Here is a 23671-nt window from a genome sequence, read left to right on the forward strand (position 1 = left end):
TGTATTTTTTAGTCCGTGTTGGTTTGTTTTGTTTTTTAGATTACACAGGTAAGTTAAACCATGTGTTCTTTCACTTTCCCTGTCTGACTTATTTCACTTAGCATAATGCCAGTGCTGGCAAATGGCAAAATGTTATTCTTTTTCATGGCTGAATAATTTTATTGTGTATATATACCACATCTTCTTTTTCCATTCCTCTGTCAGTGGACACAGGTGTCTTCCATATCCTGGCTATTGGAAATAATGCTTCAATAAACATAGGAATGCGTGTATCTCTCTGAATTAGTGCTTTTGTTTTCTTTGGGTAAATCCCCAGGAATGGAATTGGTGGATCATGTGGTAGTTCTGTTTTTCACTTTTTGAGAAATCTCCATACTGTTTTCTATAGACACTGCACCGATTTACATTCCCACCAACAGTGCACAAGGGTTTCCTTTTCTCTACATCCTTGCCAACAGTCGTTATTTCTTATCTTTTTGATACTAGCCATTCTGGCTTGTGTGAGGTAATACCTCATTATGGTTTTCATTTGCATTTCCCTGATGATTAGTGATGTTGAGCATTTCTTCATGTTTCTCTTCGTCATCTGTATGTCTTCTTTGGAAAAGGTTCTGTTCAAGTCCTCTGCACATTTTAAAAATCAGATTTTTTTTTGGTGTTAGGTTGTAGGAGTTTTTTTATGTATTTTGAATGTTAATCCCTTATCAGATATATCCTTTGTAAATATCTTCTCCCACTTAGTAGATTGTGTTTTTGTTTTTTTGATGGTTTCCTTCACTGTGGAAAAGCTTTTTAGTTTAATGTAGTCCCAGTTGTTTATTTTTGCTTTTGTTACCCTTACCTGAGGAGACAGATCCAAAAAATAATGCTAAGACAAATGTCCAAGAGATTATTCCCTTTATTTTCTTCAAGGAGTTTTATGGTTTCAGGTCTTCAATTTAGGTCTTTAATCCATTTTGAGTTTATTTTTTGTATATAATGTAGGAAAGCGAATTCTTTGCCATGTAGCTGTTCAGTTTTCCCAGCAGTGTTTATTGAAGACACTATCTTTTATCCATTGTATATTCGTTCCTTCTTTGTCATGGAATAACTGACCATTTAACTGTGGGTTTCTTTCTGGGCTCTCTATTCTGTTTCATTGATTTATATGTGTACTTTTGTGTCAGTACCTTACTGTTTTGATTCCTATAGCTTTGTATTATAGTTTGAAATCTGGACGTGTGATACCTCCAGCTCTGTTCTTTTTTCTTAAGATTGCTTTATCTAGGGGCACCTGGGTGGCTCAGTCATTAAGCATCTGCCTTGGGCTCAGGTCGTGATCCCAAGGTCCTGGGATCGAGCCCCACATCGGGCTGCCTGCTCAGCAGGAAGCCTGCTTCTCTCCCTCTCCCACTCACCTGCTTGTGTTCCCTCTCTCGTTGTGTCTCTCTCTGTCATATAAATAAAACATTTTTTTAAAAAATTGCTTTATCTAATTTTGATCTTTTGTGGCAGTCTCTACACAGCTGGGCTTACCTGTCGGGTGTAGCAGTGTTATGCCCCTACGAGCAGGGGGAGGGGCAGAGGGAGAGGGAGTCTGAAGCAGAGCTGAGTGCCCCATCCCATGACCCTGAATCACAACCTGACCTGAACCAAGAGTGGGACACTTAACTGACTGTGTCACCCAGGTGCCCCAGGATTATTTGAGATAATATAATCTTCATACATATTTACATGGAGATTAATTTCATTTATTGGTTACTTTGTATAACAAGTGTATAATCCAGTAGGTAGTTTTCCCTTTGAGTCTCCAGGTGAAAAGGCATAAATTAGTTACTTCTTAACCATCTGTTAAGATAAGAGTTAATCTAACTTATAATGGCTAGTGATAACATATCATCCTTTGAGTCAGTGACTTAACTGACAAGTTTTAGTAAGGCAAGGCTTCTCTGCTGACAGGTAACATTGCTCAAATAATCATATTTTTAACTTGTGGATTTTATAGTTTTAATATTTAAATGTCTTAAATTTTTATTTAAAGTTTTACTTGGGAAAGTTAACTTAGATGATTAGGATTACTTTTTGTTTGTTTAACCTATGGAGTTACTACATTTATTCTGTATAGCTCCAAAGTACAAAACTGGACTGTTCATTTATCAACGTTTCAGCCTCTAGTTAGCGTCAGTGTGTCTAGGCCTCGGAAGACCATGGTTTAGCCCACAGAGACATGGCTTCTGCCTTCATAGAATTTATAGTCTAATGGAGGATAACAAATTAGGATAGGTTTAGTTACCATAATAAAAAAAAAAGTGACTTAAGATAGAAATTTATTTCTCCCTCATGGAGTGTCTGGATATGGCTCCATTACATTAGAGACTGGGGTTGTTGCTTCTCTATTTCCTGAGATGTTGCCTTTCTGTCCAAACGGTCACTACCACAATGTCTGCTTTGCGGTTGGTAGAAAATGGTGAAGGGATGGGCACTCCGCTCCCCTATAAGAGTGTAACTTAGAAGTCACCTGCTTTCCTTCTGTTCACATTCCATTGGCCTGAGCTTAGTCTTGTGGCCACACCTTACTGTCGGGGTGTCTGAGAAGGGTGGTGTTTATTCTGGATGGCCTTGTTATCCAGGTAATCTGCATTCCATCTCTACAGAAGGAGGAGAGAACAGATAGTGAGGGACAGCCTCTCTAATGGAGCAGAAAGTGAAGTCACAGTAATCACACAAATGAACATAAAACTGTAGTTGTGTAAGTACTGTCACCGGGGACAGAGTATGAAGGGGGAATTGATGTAGAGAGGGAAATTGAGGAGGCCTCTGAGAAAGTGAGAATTTACTGAAGAATACAGAGCGTGTGGAAGGCGTTGCTATAATAATGCCAAAATAGCATGAACAAATACAAGTGATTATGTAACTGTTAGGTATCTAAGTGCTTGGCAGTTTACAAGCATTTTGCTAATGTCAAAATAACCATGTATGGTAGTTCTTAGTAACTTCATTTTGCAAGTGGAAAGACTGAGGTTTCAGAAGAGACTTGTGGCTGCGGGGCTAATGCTTTTAAGCAGGTCCGTATGCCGAACACTGTGCTAACTCTTTACTCTCATCTTGTCATTTCCTCCTAACAACAATCCCAAAAATTAAGTCAGATTATTATCCCATTTTACAATTGAGGAATGTAAGGTTTGGCCTTGACCAAGGTCACAGAGCTGGTAAGTGGGAAAGCCAGTACTCACACCTAGATCTTTCTGATTCCAAATCTTGTGCTCCTATCCCTGTGCTTGCTGCCTTCTTATAATGGATAACTGCCTTCAGTGTCAGCAGCATCTAGCCCCAGAGGGCTGTATTCTTGGAGCAGACTGGCTCAGTATGTCTGAGGAACCTTCCAAAAACTAAAACTATGAAAAATGGAATTAGTGACTTTTTAACTCATAGATGATACTTAAAGAGCTGCTTAAAAAGAAATGTATTTGTTGTGCTAAAAATAAATATATTTATTGTGATTTTAGAGGAGATTAATATATAAGGTAAATTGTTCAAATATTAGGAAGTCTATACTCCTGAGAGCCTATGACTTTTTGAACATGTGTGATAATTTAAATATGTTGCATATTTCTATACATCAGTAATTTGGTGAAGTTGTTACATAGTAAATATGCAGATAATAAAAAATGAGCTAGAGTTGTACCAAGATATTTGAATTATCTCACGTAAGAATTTTAAAGCAATTTGAACTATTAATTACTTACCTTTTACCTGTGTTTTTAGCATGTTTGTAAAGCACTTCAAGAGCTATACGGGGTTCATTGTTCAGCCGAAGATGTTTTCAACTTGGATTCCAGCACTGATGAAAAATTTAGCCGCCATCTAATATTTCAGCTCCATGATGTGGCCTTTAAAGATAACATTCATGTTGGTAGGTATACTGTTTTTTAAAAAAGTCATGGAATTCTGTTAAAATCCTCATATTTTCCTTTTCCTCCTAAAGTTTTGTAAATATTTGTTGGGTTTTATGGTTATTAACCTGTCCTAAATAATGAAATGTGATTTTTCACATCTTCAGGATTTGCCTTTAGTTCTAGACCTACCCTCCTCTTCTAGACACATTTTAGACACGTTAACCTACTCAGGGGGTCCTTGGCATTAGTGGCTCTTGCTAGAGATTTTGGGATGGCCATGCAGTGCCTGGTACTGGTTTCTGCTCCAACAGGAGACATTTCAGAAGTTTTCTGGGTAATGCATGAGAGGCGTAATTCAAGTCTTATCTGTGATACCGCAGAGCTGTATTTCTGTCCTTCACTTCAGCCTTGCCTTAGCCTTGGCTTTTAGTCCATGAGGACTGGGGCTTGGGCTCCAGACCACATCTGGAGAGGCTTTTTTATTGTTTATTGCTCCAGGCCGAACCTCAGGATTGGGAAAATGTCTACATATGTAAGCCTGAGAAGGTAATGAGGGTGTTTATCTGGGACTGGACGTTGAGAGATGCAGGCCCAGGTATAAAATGAAGTCCGTCTGCGGGGGAGCAAGTAGGCAGAATGGGAGCACTGAAAGTCAAGGTCTAAATAGAAGCCCAAATCCTGAGGGTTCATCAAAGCAGCAGTCGAGTGAGTATTTCTAGGTCTAAATGGCAGATGACTAACTGAAGTTCCCGTAATAGGTAATTCATTTCAGAACTACATTTGTTTGATAGTTTCAGGGGTACCTAGGGGAAAAGGCATGAACATAGTTGCTAAAGGACTAGCATAGAAGTCAGAAACCTAATTGCTAAATTAGATAATGCTAGGTCATAGTGACCTAGTTTGCTATATGTGAGGGGCTCCTATTATCTCCCTATTTTGTATTTCATAGTTGGACATTCCTTCCATCTTTCTTTCATCCCTTAGATATTTATAATTGTAAAATCTATCCTTGACCGTCTGTTCATTCTATCCTTAACCTTATCATCCAGTCTCAGGTCATCAACACATAGATGGTAATCAAAGCCCTAAGTCTTTGTCTTCAGCCAAGATTGTCCTCCTTGATGCCAGACCCTTACAGCCAACTGCCTACTAAACATTCCCACATAGATACTTCAAACTCAGCATTCCCAGACCAAATTCCTCATTTTTCCCCTAAACTTGCCCTTTTCTCCTGTGATACGTATATCAATGAGTAGTATCCGTCATCTACCCAAGTGGAAATATTGGTGTCATCTCTGAGCTCTTTTCTCTCAGCTTATTTAGTCAGCCAGCTGGAGTGATCTGATTACACCACTGATGTGCCTCAGACCCTTCAGGGATTGCTCATTGCCTTCAGGAAAATGCCTGGATGTCTCAGTTTGCAGAGGCCCGCCATGCCCTAGCCTCCCCCTCACACCACCTGACCCTTGTAGTGTAAACCCGGACAGTGTTTTGTTCTGTTGGAATCCAAGTGCCTGAGTTAAGCTTTGATTGTTGAAGCATCCATTTCAAAGACCACTATCTCAAGAAACATTGTCAGCCATACTCTACCCAGCCAGGCTCTTTAGATTCAGAAATTCTGATTGATGTCAATAACTGACCTTTGGGCCTCTTGTTTTCTCTTCCTTGCTTTAAATTCCTGCTCTTCTGGGGTTCCTGGGTGGCTCAGTCATTAAGCGTCTGCCTTTGGCTCAGGGCCTGATCCCAGGGTCCTGGGATCCAGCCCCGCATCCGGCTCCCGACTCTGCCGGGAGCCTGCTTCTTCCTCTCCCACTCCCCCTGCTGTGTTCCCTCTCTCAGTGGCGCTCTCTCTCTCTCTCTCTCTTAAATAAATAAATAAAATCTTTAAAAAAAAAAATCCTACTCTTCTGTTTTAAATTCACCAATAAGGCATGAGCCCAGGAAACCTTAGGGCTCCACCCTCAACCCCAATAAAAACAGAATCGCCCACCCCCTTGTGTTTGCATACACTCTCTACCGCTCTCTACCCGAGAGCTTGCTCTGTGGCCCCAGGTACACGGTGTAATTTTCAGGTCTTAAAAGTAATAAACCTTTATTTATTTTTTTTTTTTTTCAAAGTTTCGCATTGGCTGTTACTGCAGGGCCTCTTACAGTCGCAATGAGAGCCACAAGGGCCAGTCCTGGTCCAAAATAGGCCTTCTCACTCCGTCCTTGACTTAGCTCCCACTGGGGCCACATTGTCTCTTGTCCATGGGCCTTTGCACTCCTTGATGCTGCTCTCTGAAACACTCCAGTTACCTGGGGTGTGAAGACTCCGTGTAGATATCGTCAAATGAGAAGCCCTTTCTGCCATGTCCAGAGCCTGAAGACTCAGGGCAGCGCTTCGTCCAGGGTGCTGAGAGCCCCGGGCTCCGCGTGTCCAAGCAGTCAGCACTTGTGAGGTAGCTTTCTGAGCGGTGGTTGTTTTGTCGTCTTGATTTATGTGCCACTTCATGTGTCTTTAGGGCAGGGACACTTTCTTGTTCACTTTTTATTTCCAGAGCTTAGCACATAATAATATCTTTGTCAGTAATATCCGTGATGGAGCAGTGGCCGCAACAGCAGTAAATACAAGCAGGCGTTTGGTCAGTACGTGCTGAACTGTTAGTGGGCCCGAGCGCCAGGCTCTCCGCTCTGCGGAGTCTCGAGCAAGACTTTTCTTTGATTCTATTCAGTCCTTGTAGTCTGCTCTTCGGCTCGTGGCCGCAAGGCTGGAAATTGAGCTTGGTCGCCAGGGAAGACGGGAGAACAGAGACCTGTCAGGTAATTAGCAGTCTGTGCTACAGATGGCTTCTGAAAGCAGGATACCTTCACAGAACCAAAGTGAGAAAGGCTTCACTGTCAGAACAGCATACACAAAAGTATGGAAATAACAAGTTGGAGGCTAACCTCAGGGCAGAGGGGGTCCGAAACTTCTTTCCTCCAAAATTATGAACTGCCAGGACCAGAGATGCAGAGATGACGAAATTAGTCCAAGATTTGCCCCTTCAGTTCCCATCCCTCCATGTATGTCCTGGTGACATTTCTAGCTCCCATTGTCAGCCTTTCAGAAAGTAGAATTAGAGTAAGCGGAAGCCATCAGAGAATGTTTGCAAAATGTGTAAGTTTGATCTGCCTAAAATACCCCTCTGCCAGCCTGCCATAGACCTGAAATTCCTAGGATTGGTACATTCTTTTGAGTTATCCCCAGGCAATAAAAGGCCTGTCCCGGCATTAATGATGAGGGTGAGGGTGATGAGACTGGGGGAGGGAAGAAGAAAGAAGAAAGCAGAGTTGTTTTCCCCGAAGCCCGTGCTGGAATTCATGCTTCTGATACTGTCATTGTTGTGTCCCGGCCACGTCAGCTCCCTGCCCGGCCCCGGCCCGCTGAACACTACCTTCCCCAGCCGTTCTGCGGCCCTGCTTTCACTTCTCGCGCTGCCCCCCCACCAATCAAGTACATGTGATTTTACATTTCCAGAAACATTAACGTTACCAATTTATGTTTGTATTGCTTTGTTGTCCCGTGCTACATCATGACTTCTTTTTAAAGAGTTCAGTATTTACCCTCAGTTCCCTCATTCCAGAGATCATCATGGCTGTATATCATTGCAAGGATCAAATGCTTTTGCTTTCATTTTGATGTATAGTGTTTTATGAGCCACTGGGTGTGTTTCATTGAGCAGAGAGTAATTACTTTGGAGAAAGAGAATTTTAAATTTAGAGCATGTGTATTTAAAAGTTTAAGCTATCTGGTCAATAAAGTGACTGTCTGACCCAGACAGTAGCAGTTTTAGAAATTAAAATTTAAGTTTCTCTTACAGCACTGTGTTTCCCCAGTATTGTTATACATGAAGCAACCTAACCAAATTCTCGCTTGATTTTATGGTATAAATGATACATGAGAGTTAAGGAAATTCTGGATTGTCAGATCATCTTTCCTCAGTAAGATAGGACCACCAGTAGTTAGAACTCTTCAAGTAGGTATTGAAATGCAGTACACGTGTTTAACTGCTTTCAGTCTGGGCCTCACTTACGATGCCGCAGCCCATCTCGTGACCAACGAGAGGGAAAAGCAGGAGGAACAGCAGTTGTGGAAGTGATGGCTGTGAGTGTCGGGGTTCCTAGGGCGTATTATGACAGGAAGAGGAGAGAAAAGCAGCTCCGGAGAAATTTGCTGACATCCTGACTCAAGGCTATGGCAGAGATTCTCTCTGTTTATGTGCCTTATCTTGGCGGCCCTGTAGATGCATATACACCTTTCATTCTTTAACCCATTAATTGTCAAGATAAGTTCTACTCAGTTCGTATTAATAAAAGTGGTGCTCTCGGGGCGCCCGGGTGGTTCAGTCAGTCGGTTAAGCGTCCGCTTGTGGCTGAGGTCGTGGCTCAGCGGGAAGTCTGCTTCTCCCTCTCCCTCTGCCCCTCACCCCCACTCTGCGCTCTCTCTCTCGCTCTGTTCTCTCTCTCTCAAATAAATAAATAAAATCTTTAAAAATAAAATAAAAGTGGTGCTGTCTTGGTGGTAGTACGTTAGGCTTAGGCTCATGCTAGCAACACTGACACTTCTCGAACCAACCTTCCTATGATCTATTTATTTACTTATTTTTAATTTTTACAATGGAATAAAATAAAATTTATTTTAAAATAACAGTAATTAGAGAATCTTGCAGCTCAGGTCACTGGGCAGTTGTCTTCCCCCCCCCCCCAATTTCTATTTAAATTCTAGTTAGCTAACATATGGAGTAATATTGGTTTCAGGAGTAGAATTTAGTGATTCATCACTTACATACAACACCCAGTGCTCCTTAACGCCCATCACCCATTTAGCCCATCCCCCACCCACCTCCCTCCATCATCCCTCAGTTTGTTCTCTATTGTTAAGAGTCTCTTTTGGTTTGCTTCCCAGTCTCTTTCCTCCCCCCCCTTCTCATATGTTCATCTGTTTTGTTTCTTAAATTCCACATATGAGTGAAATTACATGGTATTTGTCTTTCTCTGATTGACTTATTTTTGCCTGGCACAATATACTTTAGCTCCATGCATGTCATTGCAGATGGCAAGATTTCATTCTTTCTAATGGCTGAGTAATATTTCAGTGTCTGTGTCTGTGAGTGCATGTGCATGCACGCACGCCACATCTTTATCCATTCGTCAGGCAGTGGACACTTGGGCTCTTTCCAAAGTTTGGCTATTGTGGAGAATGCTGCTCTAAACATTGGGGTGCCTGTACCCTTTGAATCTGTATTTTTGCATCCTTTGGGTAAATATACCTAGTAGTACAGTTGCTGGGTCATAGTGTAGTTCTATTTTTAACTTTTTGAGGAACTTCCATACTGTTTTCCAGAGTGGCTGTACCAGTTTGCATTCCTGCCAACAGTGTAAGAGGGTTTCCTTTTCTCCACATCCTCGCCAACATCTGTCATTTCCTGATTTGTTAATTTTAGCCATTCTGACAGATATGAAGTGGTATCTCATTGTGGGTTGATTTGTATTTCCCTGATGATGACTCATGTACAGCATCTTTTCATAGGCCTTTTAGCCATCTGGATATCTTCTTTGGAAGAATGTTCATATCTTCTACCCATTTCTTAACTGGATTATTTCTTTTTGTTTTTTAAAGATTTATTTATTGTTTTAGAGAGAGAGATTGGGGGGAGGAGCAGAGGGAGAGAATCCCCAAACAGACTCCCCACTGAGCACGGAGCGTGACATGGGGCTCAGTCCCAGGACCCTGAGATCATGACCTGAGCCGAAGCCAAGGTAGATGCTCAACCAGCTGAGCCGCGCAGGCGCCCCTGGATTATTTGGTTTTGGGTATTGAGTTTGATAAGTTCTTTATAGACTTTGGATACTAACCCTTTATCGGATGTGTCATTCGCAGATATCTTCTTCCATTTCATAGGTTGCCTTAGTTTTGCTGATTGTTTCCTTTGCTGTGCAGAAGCTTTTTATCTTGATGTAGTCCCAATTGTTCATTTTCACTTTTGTTTCCTTGCCTCCGGCAATGTGTCTAGTAAGAATTTGCTACAGCTGAGGTCAAAGAGGTTGCTGCCTGTGTTCTCCTCTAGGATTTTGATGGTTTCCTGCCTCACATCTAGGTCATTCTTTCATTTTGAATTTATTTTTGTGTATGGTGTAAGAGAATGTTCCAGTTTAATTCTTTTGCATGTTGCTGTCCAGTTTTCCCAGCACCATTTGTTGAAGAGACCATCTTTTTTCCATTGGATATTCTTTCCTTCTTTGTCAAAGATGAGTGGACCATATAGTTGTGGGTCCATTTCTGGATTTTCTATTCTGTTCCATTGATCTATGTCTGTTTTTGTGCCAGTACCATGGTGTCTTGATGATTACAGCTTTGTAATAGAGCTAGAAGTCTGGAATCATGAAGCCTCCAGCTTTGGTTTTCTTTTTCAGGATCACTTTGGCTATTCAGGGTTTTTTGTGGTTTCCTATAAATTTTAGGATTGTTTGGTCTAGCTCCCGTGAAAAATGCTGCTGTTATTTTGATAGGGTTTGCACTAAATGTGTAGATTGCTTTGGGTAGTACAGACATTTTAACAATGTTTGTTATTCCAATCCATGAACAGAGAATGTTTTTCAGTTTCTTTGTGTCCTCTTCAATTTCTTTCATAAGTATTCTATGGTTTTCAAAATACAGGTCTTTCACCTCTTTAGTTAGGTTTATTTCCAGGTATCTTACTGTCTGATGCAATCGTAAATGGGATTGATTCCTTGATTTCTCTTTCTGCTGCTTCATTATTGGTGTATAGAAATGCAACAGATTTCTGTACATTGATTTTATATCCTGTGATTTTGCTGACTTCATGTCTTAGTTCTAGCAGTTTTTTGGTGGAATCTTTTCTTTTTTTTTTTTTTGAGTAGTCTCCATCCCAGTGTGGATCCCAGTGCAGGGCTTGAACTTCCGGCCCTGAGATCAAGACCTGAGCTGAGATCAAGAGTTGGATGCTTAACCGACTGAGCCACCCAGGTGCTCCTGGTGGCATCTTTGATGATATTTGTTATAAGTGCCACCAAGCTACCCTGCCAGTGGGAGTTGAAAAAGTAAAAGATTGCACAAGGGGAAGGAAGTAACAGGAGAAGTATGTTACAGTTTGTAATAACAACTCACTTTTAAAACCAGAAGTCAAGAAAAGAAACCAAAGTTGTCATGTGTAGATTTGTGCCTAGATTTTGAGTTACAGCTTGTGGAAAAGAATTAGATTAATCATAATATTTTTTCTCCTAGGTAATTTTGTGAGAAAAATTTTGCAGCCTGCTTTTCACTTAATTGCCAGTGAAGATGACGATAGTATTTCAGAGACCACGGGCCACAGATTTTCCCATTTTCCTGAAACGCCAATTAAACAAGGAATTTCCTTTAGCGAAATGTCCTCAGATGAAGGTAGAGGAGAGAGCCGGACACGGAATTCGAAGGAACAGGAGAGGCTGGAGTCAGCTGAGCAAAGCAGTCCTGACCTATCATTTTTAGTCGTGAAAAATAACGTAGGAGAAAAGCATCTTTTTGTAGACTTCGGTAAGTAAGATGTCAGCTCAGCTGTCTGTTAGGCTGTCCTTATGTACCTCCCTGAGTGACCCTCAGTGCCCGTATGTCACTTTGCTTAGGATTCTTGCTGCCACCATTGCTCCATAGTGACCACGGAACCACTAGCAGAGTGTGATCCCTGAGCTAGGGTGCTGGGACGCGGCGAGGCTTCTGTTCAGAGATCTTAGAGCGGTTCCTGCGGGACAGAGGTCCCAGGCTGCCCCGAGTTCCAAAAGAGAATCGTTGGAGCTGGCACTTCCCCCGGAGGGTCCAGAAGATTTGTGTCAGGGGAGTCTTAACGGGGCAGTTGGACCAGCGCTCTCCAGTACTGGTAACAGGTTTAATTAGGTGAAATACATGTTAAAAACCGACAGTATAAAAATGGTACTTTTATGTGGCAATATGAGGCCACTGGTCTCTTCACTGAAGAGTTTTGCAGTGAGTGCCAGAGGGTCATTTCTTCAGCTTTTTGACTATCCTCACACTGGTACCTTCCTCGTGCATGCTCTCTTCCACCCTCCTTGCTTCTGGTGCCGAAGCTGAGGATGTGTGAGGCACTGGGCAGGATGCAGCCTGGTTGGGTAACACATCGACCACTCAGGACCCCTAATTCAGCTGGCTCCAATCTGGTGAACTAAACCTCATTTTTTAAGAATTTCAAGTAGGCTTCACACCCAGCGCAGGGCCCAACCGCGGGGCTTGAACTCACGATGCTGAGATCAAGAGTCGGATGCCCAATTGACGGAGCCACACAGGCGCCCCTAAACCTCATTTTTATACGTGCTTCCAGCTTGTGTTTTGAAAGCTGTGAAGAACACATTTTGCCATTGAGCGTTAGAGCAGCTGAGAGGGTTTTGGTGTGTAGCGGCTGAAGGAAACTAGGTTTAACTTACAGGCAGGATTATCAAGCCAGCCAGGCCATGAGTAGGGAAGTGTCCCTGCCGTATTTTATACCTTCCTAGCTAGCTGCCCCGACAACCAGGTGCCAGAATTTGGAGACATAGATAAGCGCAGCGTGGTGGTTTGGGTGTGAGCAAGCATGAGTTACCAGTAGAGGAGCGGTTCTTCTAAATGACAAGTGTTGTTTTGTTAGCAGAATATCCTTTCCAGGTTGTTCCAGCAGGCAGTAAAGCAGGGAGAATGCCTAACAGGAGGTGGTTCAGGGGGAGCAAAATAGCCGATCACTGTGCTCTGCCTCAGCCCCAGTATTGAAGACCCCAAGCAGAATACCCCGGTTCATGCTGGTTAGCCTTAGAAGTTAGTTTACTGGACTAGCAAGGAAATGTCCATGATATACTTGAAAGAAGGATTTCAAGAGTATATCCAGAATTATTTATGTACCAAAAAGGACATTCCTTAAGGCATCTTTTGAAAAGGTCAGGGATTTAATAGTACACGCCAAAATTGTTTTTTAAAGATTTTATTTTTTTTAAGTAATCTCTACACCTAACCTGGGGTGCGAACTCACAACCCCGAGATCGAAAGTCGCATGCTCTCCTGACTGAGCCAGCCAGGCGCCCCACAGGCCAAAATTTTTTGAGGAAGTTTTTATTGAAGTATATCATTCAAACAGAAACATGAGTAATTTGTGAGTATACAGGTCAATGAATTACGGCAAAATGAACATGCACAACGGTTCCCTTTTCTCCATACCCTCATCAACACTTGTTATTTCTTGTCTTTTTGATACTAGCCATTCTGACAGGTGTGAGGGGATATGTCGTTGTGGTCTTGATTTGCATTTCCCTGATGATTAGGGATGTTGAACAGCTGTTGGCCATCTCTATGTCTTCTATGGAGAAATGTCTATTCAGATCCTCTGCCCATTTTTTAATCAGATTGGTTTTTTTTTTCTTATTGAGTTGTATGAGTTCTTTATATATCTTGGCTATTAACATCTTATCAGATACATGATTTGCATATATTTTCTCCCATTCAATATGTAGCCTTTTCATTTTGTTGATGGTTTCCTTTCTTTGCAGAAGTTTTTTACTTTGATGATGTCCTGCTTATTTATTTTTGCTTTTGTTGCCTTTGCTGTTAGTGTCAAATTTAAAACACCATTGCCAAGATCCAGGTCAAGGAGCTTACTGCCTGTTTTCTAAGAGTTTTATGGTTTCGGGTCTTAAATTCAAGTCTTTAGTTCATCTAGAGTTAATTTCTGTGTATGGTGTGAGACAGTGCTACCATTTTATTCTTTTGCATGTGGCTTTCCAGTTTTCCCAACTCATTTTATTGAAGAGACTCTTCTTTCCCTATTGTGTATTCTTGGCTCCTTTGTTGTAAATTAATTGAGCAGATATACTTGATTTATTTCTTTGCTTTCTGTTCTGTTCCATTGCTCTGAATCCGTTTTCATTGCCAACACCGTACTGTTTCGATTACTGTTGCACTGTGGTGTAGTTTGAAATCAGGAAGCACGATCCCTCCAACTTTGCCCTTCTTTGTCATTCCGGATCTTTTGTAGTTCGTATAAACTTTAGAATTCTTTGTTTGATTCTGTAAAAAATGCCATTGGGATTTTGGTAGGGACTGCACTGAATCATAGCTTGCCCTTGGTACTATGGACATTTTAACAGTGTTCTTCCAGTCCAGGAGCTTGGCATAGCTTTCCATTTGTCTGTGTCGTCTTCAGTTTCTTCCATCAGTGTTGTTTATAGTTTTCTGAATACGGGTCTTTCACCTCCTTGGTTAAGTTTATTCCTAGTTATGTTACTCCTTCCGATGCAATTGTAAATGGGATTTTTTTTTTTAATGGGATTGTGTCTTAATTTGTTTTTCTGATAGTTTGTTATTGTATAGATAGTTTGTTATTTGTATTCTGATAGTTTGTTATTTGTTATTGTAAATGCAGCAGAGTTCTGTATTGTTGATTTTGTATCCTGCAACTTCACTGAATTCATTTTTTCTAACAGTTTTTTTGGTGGAGTCTTTGGGGTTTTCTACATAGAAATTTCTGTACATAAACATTTGCAGATAACAGTTTCACTTCTTCCTTCCTTGAATCTGGATGCCTTTTATTTCTTTTCTTGCCTACTTGCTCTGGCTAGGACATCCAGTACTGTGTTGATAAAAGCGATGAGAGTGGGTGTTCTTGTCTTGTTCCTGATCTTAGAGGAAAAGCTTTCAGCTCTCACCTCTGAGTATGATGTTAGCTAAGCGTGTGTCACATACAGACTTTATCATGTTGAGCTGTGTTTCCTCTATGATCACTTTGTGGAGAGTTTTGATCATACGTGGGTATTGAATTTCGTCAAATGCCTTTTCAGCATCTATTGAGATGATCATTTGATTTTTATTCAGCCACTTTGCTTTTATGAAAGACCCACAGTAGTATGGCAGCAGCTTTTCTCGTAGAAGTGAAAATCCTCTTTGGAATCTTTCAGTTAGTGAAAACAGGTAGTAATGTAGATCTTTCATAAAAGTAAAGTATTGTAACGTGAACTTCCAGAAAGTGGGGGATACCCCCATATTGTTGAATTTGGTTTGCTGTTATTTTGTTTTCTTATTTATTTTGTTGAGAACGTTTGCACTTGTTCATCAAGGATATTGGCCCGTAATTTTCTTTCTTCTCTGTTTATTTTTGGTGTCATGGTAATGCTGGCCATGTAAGTGAATTTGGAAGGGTTCCCCCTCTTCTGTTTTTGGGAATAGTTTGAGAAAGAACGTATTCTTCTTTAAATGTTTGGTAGATTCCCCTCGAGAGCTATCTATTCCTGGGCTTTCGTTTGTTGGGAGGTGTCTGATTGCTGAGTCAATCTCCTGACAAGTAATCAGTCTGTTTTCTATTCATGATTCAGCCTGGGCATGTTATCTGTTTCTGGGAAGTTGTGCGTTTTTTCAGGTTGCCCCATTTGTTGGGGAGCAATTGCTCACAGTGGTTTTCTATGATCTTTTGTATTTCTGCAGTATCAGTTGTAATGTGTCCTCTTTCATTTCTCACCTCATTTTAGTCCTCTCTTTTTCTCCGTGGTGAGTCTAGCTAAAGGTTTGTCGATTTTGTTTATCTTTTCAAGGAACCAATTCTTGCATTCATTGATCTTCTTTTTAAAGTCTCCATTTCATTTATTTCTGCTCTGATCTTTATTATTTTCTTTCTTCTACTAACTTTGGGTTTGTTTGCTGTCTTTTTTTCTCATTTCTTGTAATGTAAAGTTAAGTTGTTGGAGATTTTTCTTGCTTCTTGATATAGGTATTTATCACAGTGCGCTTCCCTCTCAGAATTGCTTTCGCTGCACCCCATAGGTTTAGGTTTGTTATATTTCTTTTTTTTTTTTTTTTTTTTTGGTCTCTAGCTATTTATCCTTTGATTCCTTTGTGACCTATTTTTTTCAGTAGCATGTTGTTTGATCTCCATATGTTTGTGAATTTTGCAGTTTTCTTAGGATTGATTTCTAATTTCACAGTATTGTGGTCAGAAAGATGCTTCATATGATTTCAGTCTCGAATTTGTTAAGCCTTATTTTATGGCCTAATGTATGATCTGTGCTGGAGAATGCTCCATATGCATTTAAGAAGAACGTATTCTTTTGCTTTTGAATGGAACGTTCTGTATGTATCTGTTATTTCCATCTGGCTAATGTGTGGTTTGAGGTTCCTTATTATTGATTTTCTGTCTGGATGATCTATCCATTGATGTAAGTGGGGTATTGAAGTCCCCTGCTATTGTGTTTCTGTCTTTTTCTCCCATTAGGTCTGTTAACATGTGATTGATATATCTAGGTGCTCCTGTGTTGGGGCCTAAATATTTGTAAGTGCTATATCATACTCTTTTTGGAACGACCCCTTTGTCATTATGTAATACCTGCCTTTGTTTCTTACTGCAGTCTTTGTGTTCAAGTATTTTGTCTGACCAAAGTAGAGCTACCCCAGCTTTCTTTTGGTTTCCATTGTGTGGAACATCTTTTTCCATCCCTTCACTTTCAGTCTGTGTGTGTTCTTACTTCTGAAATGGGTCTCCTAACTGGGAGTGTATAGATGGGTCCTGTTTTGTTTTTATCCTTTCAGCTACTGTATGTCTTTTGATTGGTGAATTTAATCCATTTACAGTAATTACTGATCCTTATGTACTTGGAGCCATTTTGTTCATTATTTTCTGGCTGTTTTTTAATTCTTCTTTATCTTTCTACTTCTCTTGCCCTCTTCCTTTGTGGTTTGATGAATTCCTTAGTGGCATGCTTCCTTTCTCATCTTTTGTGTAGCTAGTATAGCTTTTTGCTTTGTGGTTACCTTGAGGCTTACATATAATGACTTACATTCATAATAGCCTATTTTAGGTTTATAACAACTTAAGTGTGAACACATTCAAAGCTGTACATTTTTATGCTCTGCCCCCCCGTGTTTTACTTTTTGCCTCTCGCATTTTACATCTTTTTATCTTGTGTATGCCTTAGCTCATTATTGTAGCCGCAGTGATTTTTTACTACTTTTGTCTTTTTACCTTTACACTAGCTTCACACTTGCTTGATATACTCCTTTAATATATAGTTGCTTTTACCAGTGAGATTTACAATTTTATACATTTTTTTGTTAAATAATAAGCAACAACCTCCACTTTGTTTTTTTCCAGCTTAAAGCTGTCCCTTTGACATTTCTTATAAGACTGGTTGAGTGGTAATGAACTTTTTTAACTCTTGCTTGTCTGGAAAACTCTTTATCTGTCCTTAATTATGAATGATAACTTTGCCAGACAGAGTATTCTTGGTTGGAAGTTTTGTTCTTTCAGCAGTTTTTATATATCATGCTGCTCTCTCTGGCCCGCAACATTTCTGCTGAAAAATGTGCTCAGAGTCATATGGGGTCTCCTTGTATGTAACAAGTTATTTTTTTTTCTTGCTTCCTTTAAGAGTCTCTCCCTCTCTCTTTTTTTTTTTTTTAACTTTTGTCATTTTAATTATAATGTGTCTTGGTGTGGCTCTCTGTGCTGCATTCATTTCACTTGGAACTTGCTGTCCTTCCTGAATCTGTATGTCTTTCCTTCCCCAGGTTATTGAAGTTTTCAGTTATTTCTTCAAATAAGTTTTCCATCCCTTTCTCCTTCTAGGATTCATATAATGTAAATATTAGTCTGCTCAGTGTTGTCTCAGAAGGCCCTTAAGCTATCTTCACTTTGTTTCATTCTTTTCTCTTTCCACTGCTCTGTTGGCTGAGTTCCTCTGTCCTGTCTTTGAGTTCACTGATCCTGCTTCATCTAGCACAGTGTATTTTTCAGATCAGTTTTTGTATTTTCAGCTCTGGGACTTCTGTTTGCTACTTTCTTACATTCTCTGTCTTTTTGTCGAAGTTCTCACTGTGTTCATCCATTCCTCTCCCAAGTTTGGTGAGCATCTTTATGACCATTACTTTGAACTCTTTATCAGGTAAATTACTTATCTCCATTTCATTAAGGTTGTTTAAGAGTTTCGTCTTCTTTGTTTGGATTGCAGTCCTCTCTTCTTCATTTTGCTTGACTCTGTTTGTGTGTGTTAGATGAAATAGCATCCCCTCCCCGTCTTGAAGGGTTGGCCTTATGTAGGAGATGAAACGTATCCTTCAACCCTGTCCTAGCTCTTGGTTGTTTCTCAGACTTTTATGATCATCCACGCTGCCTGTTTTATTTTTAATAGCTTCCGGGACTTCAGAGTATGCCAGGCCCAATCAGTGTCCCAAAGGGGAGGATCTCATTCAACACCTAGATTCAGGTGATTGGAAGCCAGACCCTCAGGCAGCAGCCTTTAAAGAATGAAAATATGGACAGTCACATGGGACTGCAGGTGTAAGCCTCACTGACCCTCAGGTAGTATGGAGGTGTCCCATGGATGGTACTTGCAAAAATCAGGACTTGATGAGCATATAAAGCTTCTTTCTGAGCGATGCTGGTGAGCCATCGTGAGGTGGGAGAGCACAGAGATAGCTTCCCCTGGCCTGAGTTTCCTGAGAGCAGCTCTGGAGCTCCTAGACATGTGCCAAACTTCAAGATTGCCCCTCAAACCAAAACTCTAGGACAAGTGAGTAGGCCTCTTTCCCAGACAGCCGGGGGTGTTTCAGTCTGCTGTCTATGCAGTGCCCTGAGGGTGGGAGCCATCTAAGAATTGTCTCTGACTGTTATAGTCTCGTGAGTCCCAGGAACCGAAGCCCCCTGGCCACCAGAGCCAGATGATTGAGGGTTATCCCCTAGGAGGCAGCTCCAAAAAGCAGGGTACTGGATGTCAAAACCGGGGTGTGGGACGCGTATCCAAGTTCCCCTCCGAGAGAGCCGGTGCTGTGAGGCACAGCAAGAGAGGATGAAAATACCGCCTGCCCGCCAAGGTCTCAGGAAAGTTTCCAATTAGCCCCTGGGTGTGTGTTTCATTGGAAGCCTGTCCCAACAGCTGCACCAATGATAAGCTAACAGGCTTAGAGAGGCTGAGCTCCTGGGCCTGTTGCCTCTTGCTGTGCCCCAGCGGTGGTCGCGGTTTAAGAACTCCTTCTCCGTTGGTTACAGTTCCGTAGGACCTGTGAGCGTCAGTCCCCCCAGCCACCAGAGCCAGGTGATGGAGAGGAGTCCCCTGGCAGCAACTGCAACAATTAGGGCGCCGAGCAAAGGGCATAAGCTCCATTCTGGAAGATACCAGTGAGCCGGATGAACCAGAGGGAGAGTGCAAAAAGTATGTGCACTGAGCTCCACTCCCCGGGAGCCCTTCTGGAGGCTCGTGTAAGCGCGCCAGGCCAGAAGCCCGCCCCTCGGGCCAGAGCTGCTGCACAAGCGAGCAGGCCTCGCTCTCAGGAACCGGGGTGTGTTTCCTTCGGTCTCTGTGCAGTGCCCGGGGAGTGGTAGTCTCCCGAGCACTGTCCCTCCAGTTGTTACAGTCCTGGGGACCCAGGAACGCAAGCCTCCCTCGCCTTCAGAGCCGGGTGATCAAGGGATCCCCTGAAAAATGGGTCACCAGATGTAACAACTGGGGCACCAGACGTGACTAGACACTTTCCTCCAGGAGATACTGGTGCTCTGGAGCACAGCAGAGGGGGAGCCAAAGATTGTGTCTGCTGGCTGGAGTGAGACAGAGGGGCGGGCAAAGATGGCACCCACTCAGAAAAGGAGGGGAAGGAGGGGGGGGAAGAAAAAGAAAAACGATGGCACCTGCCGGCTTTAAAGAGGCAGAAAAGAGGAAGGTGCCCACCACCTCCATCCCTGGAGAGTATCCCTCAGTCCAGAGCTTTAAAGTTTGGAAATGAGTCTCCTTCACATAAAGTCTGGGCACTTTCGAAGGGCCACTTCTGCACGAGGCCTTGGGGTGAGTCTGCACACGAGCCCTTAAGAGCCTTCCTCAGTTTGCCGCAGCCCAGTTGGGGTTTCAAAGCCAGATGTTTCTGGGGCTCATCTCTTAGGTGCAGGTCTTAAAAGTTGGGGTACCTAATGTGAGGTATGAATCCTTTGCTATCGGGGAGAAGCTCTGGATTTTGAATTCCCTTCCATTTGTAGGTTGTTGCACTGAGCGTGGGGCTTATGGCGAGATTGTGTCTCGGCCTTTCCCACCTGCTTCGATGTGGTTTCAGTCTCATTTGGTGAAGGAGTCAGTCGGCCGGGTCTTAGGTTTCTTTCAGAGGAAATCATTCCAAATACAGCTGTATCTGGTGTGTTCACATGTGGAGGGGAGTTCAGGATCTTCCCACATGGCCATCTTGACCCAGAACCAATTGTTTCTCTAATAATGCTGTACAACAGTAATTTAATATTTGCTGACTATAAAAACAAAGTGCTGAAAACATGCATTCATAATTGTTTTATTAATTTTTGATAATAGGAGTTTATACAAGAAATAGGAACTTTCGGCTGTATAAATCATCAAAGATAGGAAAACAGGTGGCTTTGGAGGTTGCTGAAGACAACAAATTTTTTCCCAAACAGTCTAAGAATATTTCTGAAGAAAATCAGTATTTCCTCTCTTCTTTGGTCAGCAATGTCAGGTATATAATACCAGAATCAAACTGTTGTGTATTCATGAATGCATATTAAACAGTGAATGGCATTGTATAGTACCAAAATGTGAATTATGTAAATTCGTTCTAACTTAAGAAAATGGAAGTTCTTTAAATTCTAAGTTAACTTTTTTTTTATACGAAAAAATGAAAACTACTTGTAATCCATTTGGAAATAGAGTTACTATTAATATATACTTTTCATGTGTCCACATTCATACATATAATTTACACACCTCCTTCATTCAAAGAATATTTTTTGAGATCACTATTTATATGGTTATGCCAGTTTTATTCACTTAACATTATATCATGAATATCTGCCAAGTTAATAACTTGCAACAGTTAGTTGTAATTAAAACTTTTACTGCCTATATAATTTTCCATTATGCTAGTTAACTTATTGTCAGTTTTGTTTTTGACCACTCAAGTTGCCACATTTTGGTCATTTTTTAAAGGTATAAAAGACCTCTTTCAACAGAAACGTTTGCCTTCATTTCCCTGTATCTGGGCTGGCAAATTTTGTTCGTCCAAACCAGGTGTTTAATGATCAGACTAAATTGCCTTGCTCCATTAACTTGCTCTACTCCTTTTTCCTTTGCCTTCCCTACATCTAATTCTCAGGAGAAATCCCATAGAAATAAATGTTAATAAAATATTTAAAATACTTCGCTGGGGGGGAAGTTGTGTCTGGACGTCCACTTGCCAGCAGTTACCCAGGGGGGTAGAAAGACGGGGGGGGGGTTTCTTCATATTATTCCTGGACTTTGAGTTTTTTCATGACATTTTTCAGAAGTAACATCAAAGTCTTCATTTCCTTACCTTTAAAACAGAAATGATATCACCCCGTCTCAGGGAGTTGTGAAGGTCAAGTGAGTGAGAACTACACATCAGTGGACAGCCGTGTCCGGCCCACGGTACCTGCTCAGTAATGCTAGTTGTTAGCATAGCAGTTTCACGATTCTGGAAGCACTGGGGGGGTTGTGGGAAAATGGTGTGACGACTGCTGGCCCAAGAGTGGGATCTTCCTTTGTCTTGTGTGGGAAAAGCACCACAGCCTTCCCATAAGACAGCCTGAAGTCCTCTCAACCCTATTACTAGACTCCATTTCCTTTGTTTTTGTTTTTGTTTTTTTAAGATTTTATTTATTTATTCGACAGAGATAGAGACAGCCAGGGAGAGAGGGAACACAAGCAGGGGGAGTGGGAGAGGAAGAAGCAGGCTCATAGCGGAGGAGCCTGATGTGGGGCTCGATCCCATAACGCCGGAATCACGCCCTGAGCCGAAGGCAGACGCTTAACTGCTGTGCCACCCAGGCGCTCCTCCATTTCCTTTGTAGTTTCAGTATTAATTCCACAGAAGTGGAGAATTCTTCTACTGAATATGGTTTCCTTAATTTTCTTTTGTGTGTCCAAGTAAATACTAGGTATATTTCTTCCTGAAATGAAGGCTTAATTCTTGAGGGTTATGAATGTGTCTTTCAGTTAATTTTAATTCATTTTTTCCTTTGCTCGCATCCCTCCTTCCTTCTCCCCCCGCCGTTATTCACACTTTTCAAATCATTGTAACTAAAATTTCAAAGGCTCTGTACGTTTGAAGAATAGAATTATGCACTTCATTCTATGGCTTCAGTCCCAGAGTCCTCTGAGTCACGCTGGAGTTGATGACAGTATTTTAAATGAACACCAGACTACTGTTCTTATTGGTGTTTTGTAGGCAAATGTGACTTAATTGTCCTGGAAGAATTAGCTGTTGAGTAAAGGATCTTAATGTGGAACTATGTGAAATTCAGTTTCCTTTCTGTAGCCCTTTCTCTTTGATTCTTAGGTAACGTTGCTTTGTTTCTTTCAATGTTTTCTTCAGATTCTCAGATACTTTACGAATTCTGACATGTGACACATCTCAGAATAAACAAAAACGAGTTGAATGTTTTAACAGTACCAGGACTAAAGGTAATTTTAAGAAAACAATTTCCTGTGAAAATTTAAGGATACAAAGTCTATTTTGCCTTAAAAATCTTAAATCTTTAGATCCTTTAAAACAACTTAGTTTCTATTCAAAATGGAAAACGTGTAAAGAAATTTTTTAATGCTTATTCACTAATTTTCATTATATGGTGATTTTGAGGGAAAAAAAAACGCAGAAGAAAATAGAGTAGATTGTTTGTAGAAAGAAACCCCTATTAAAAGAAAAACTAAAAGCTCTCTTGCCCTCTGTCCACAATCACGGATGGGAAGCCGTTGTTCGTTTCCACTGAACCCAGGGGAGCGTTCCCTGTATTCTCTCATTCTTTTAATCGCTGCGGAGTTTTTTTATGAAATGTGTATGTTCTTCATTCTTATACTGAAAAACATATAAGCTTTTTCTAAGATCCCTTATGTTAACTCTGCAGTAAATATTTTTATACACATGTTTTGGGCCATCATTATTTATAATATCAAAAAACTGGAGACAATTTAAATGTACAACAAAATGGGATTGGTTACTTACTATCACATACTCTGTAGCCATTTAATTTAAATTTATAAAGCCAACATAAAATGGGAAATGTCCACTTATGATGTTAAGAGAAAAAGGTAGGCTAAAATTATTTGGGAGGTGTGATCCCAGGTTCATTAAAAACGTGTATAACATTTTCTGAGGTTTATTTTCTTCTGGTTGTTTAACAGTTATTTCTAGACGTTGATTTGGACTTTATTTCTCTCATTTCTGCTTCAGTATATTTTCCAAAATCTCTCCGATTATGTACATTACTTTTGTAAGTGAAATATAGGCTTTATTTTAAGAAAAGTACATAATTCTATAGAGGGTACATTTCTCAATCTCATAAAAGCCATCTATGAAAAGCCTACTGCAAGCATTATTCTCAATGGGGAAAAGCTGGAAGCCTTTCCCTTAAGATCAGGAACACGACAAGGATGCCCACTCTCGCCACTATTATTCAACATAGTACTAGAAGTCCTTGCAACAGCAATCAGAAGACAAAAAGGGATCAAAGGTATCCAAATCGGCAAAGAAGAAGTCAAACTGTCTCTCTTTGCAGATGACATGATACTCTATATGGAAAACCCAAAGGAATCCACTCCCAAACTATTAGAAGTTATAGAACAATTCAGTAAGGTGGCAGGATACAAAATCAATGCCCAGAAATCAGTTGCATTTCTATACACGAATAACGAGACTGAAGAAAGAGAAATTAGGGAATCCATCCCATTTACAATAACACCAAAAACCATGCGTTACCTTGGAATTAACTTAACCAGAGACGTAAAGGACCTATATGCTAGAAACTATA

At 41.0% G+C, this 23671-nt stretch overlaps 1 protein-coding gene across 3 annotated transcripts in view; it reads left to right on the forward strand.

Annotated features, from left to right (window-relative positions):
- PRIMPOL (primase and DNA directed polymerase) overlaps positions 1 to 23671 on the forward strand; it is a 51393-nt gene that overhangs the window by 15122 nt on the left and 12600 nt on the right. For 2 of the 3 annotated variants that reach the window (XM_002914017.4, XM_011237580.3), the window contains exons 8-11: positions 3745 to 3892; positions 11143 to 11430; positions 20202 to 20364; positions 22240 to 22328. In XM_002914017.4, coding sequence (XP_002914063.1) covers positions 3745 to 3892; positions 11143 to 11430; positions 20202 to 20364; positions 22240 to 22328 — 688 coding nt within the window. The remainder of the gene's footprint in view (positions 1 to 3744; positions 3893 to 11142; positions 11431 to 20201; positions 20365 to 22239; positions 22329 to 23671) is intronic. The other variant, XM_034647756.1, reaches the window with a different exon arrangement.

Source organism: Ailuropoda melanoleuca, chromosome 18 (assembly GCF_002007445.2).
Source record: "Ailuropoda melanoleuca isolate Jingjing chromosome 18, ASM200744v2, whole genome shotgun sequence".
In the NCBI taxonomy this organism is placed as follows: Eukaryota; Metazoa; Chordata; class Mammalia; order Carnivora; family Ursidae; genus Ailuropoda; species Ailuropoda melanoleuca.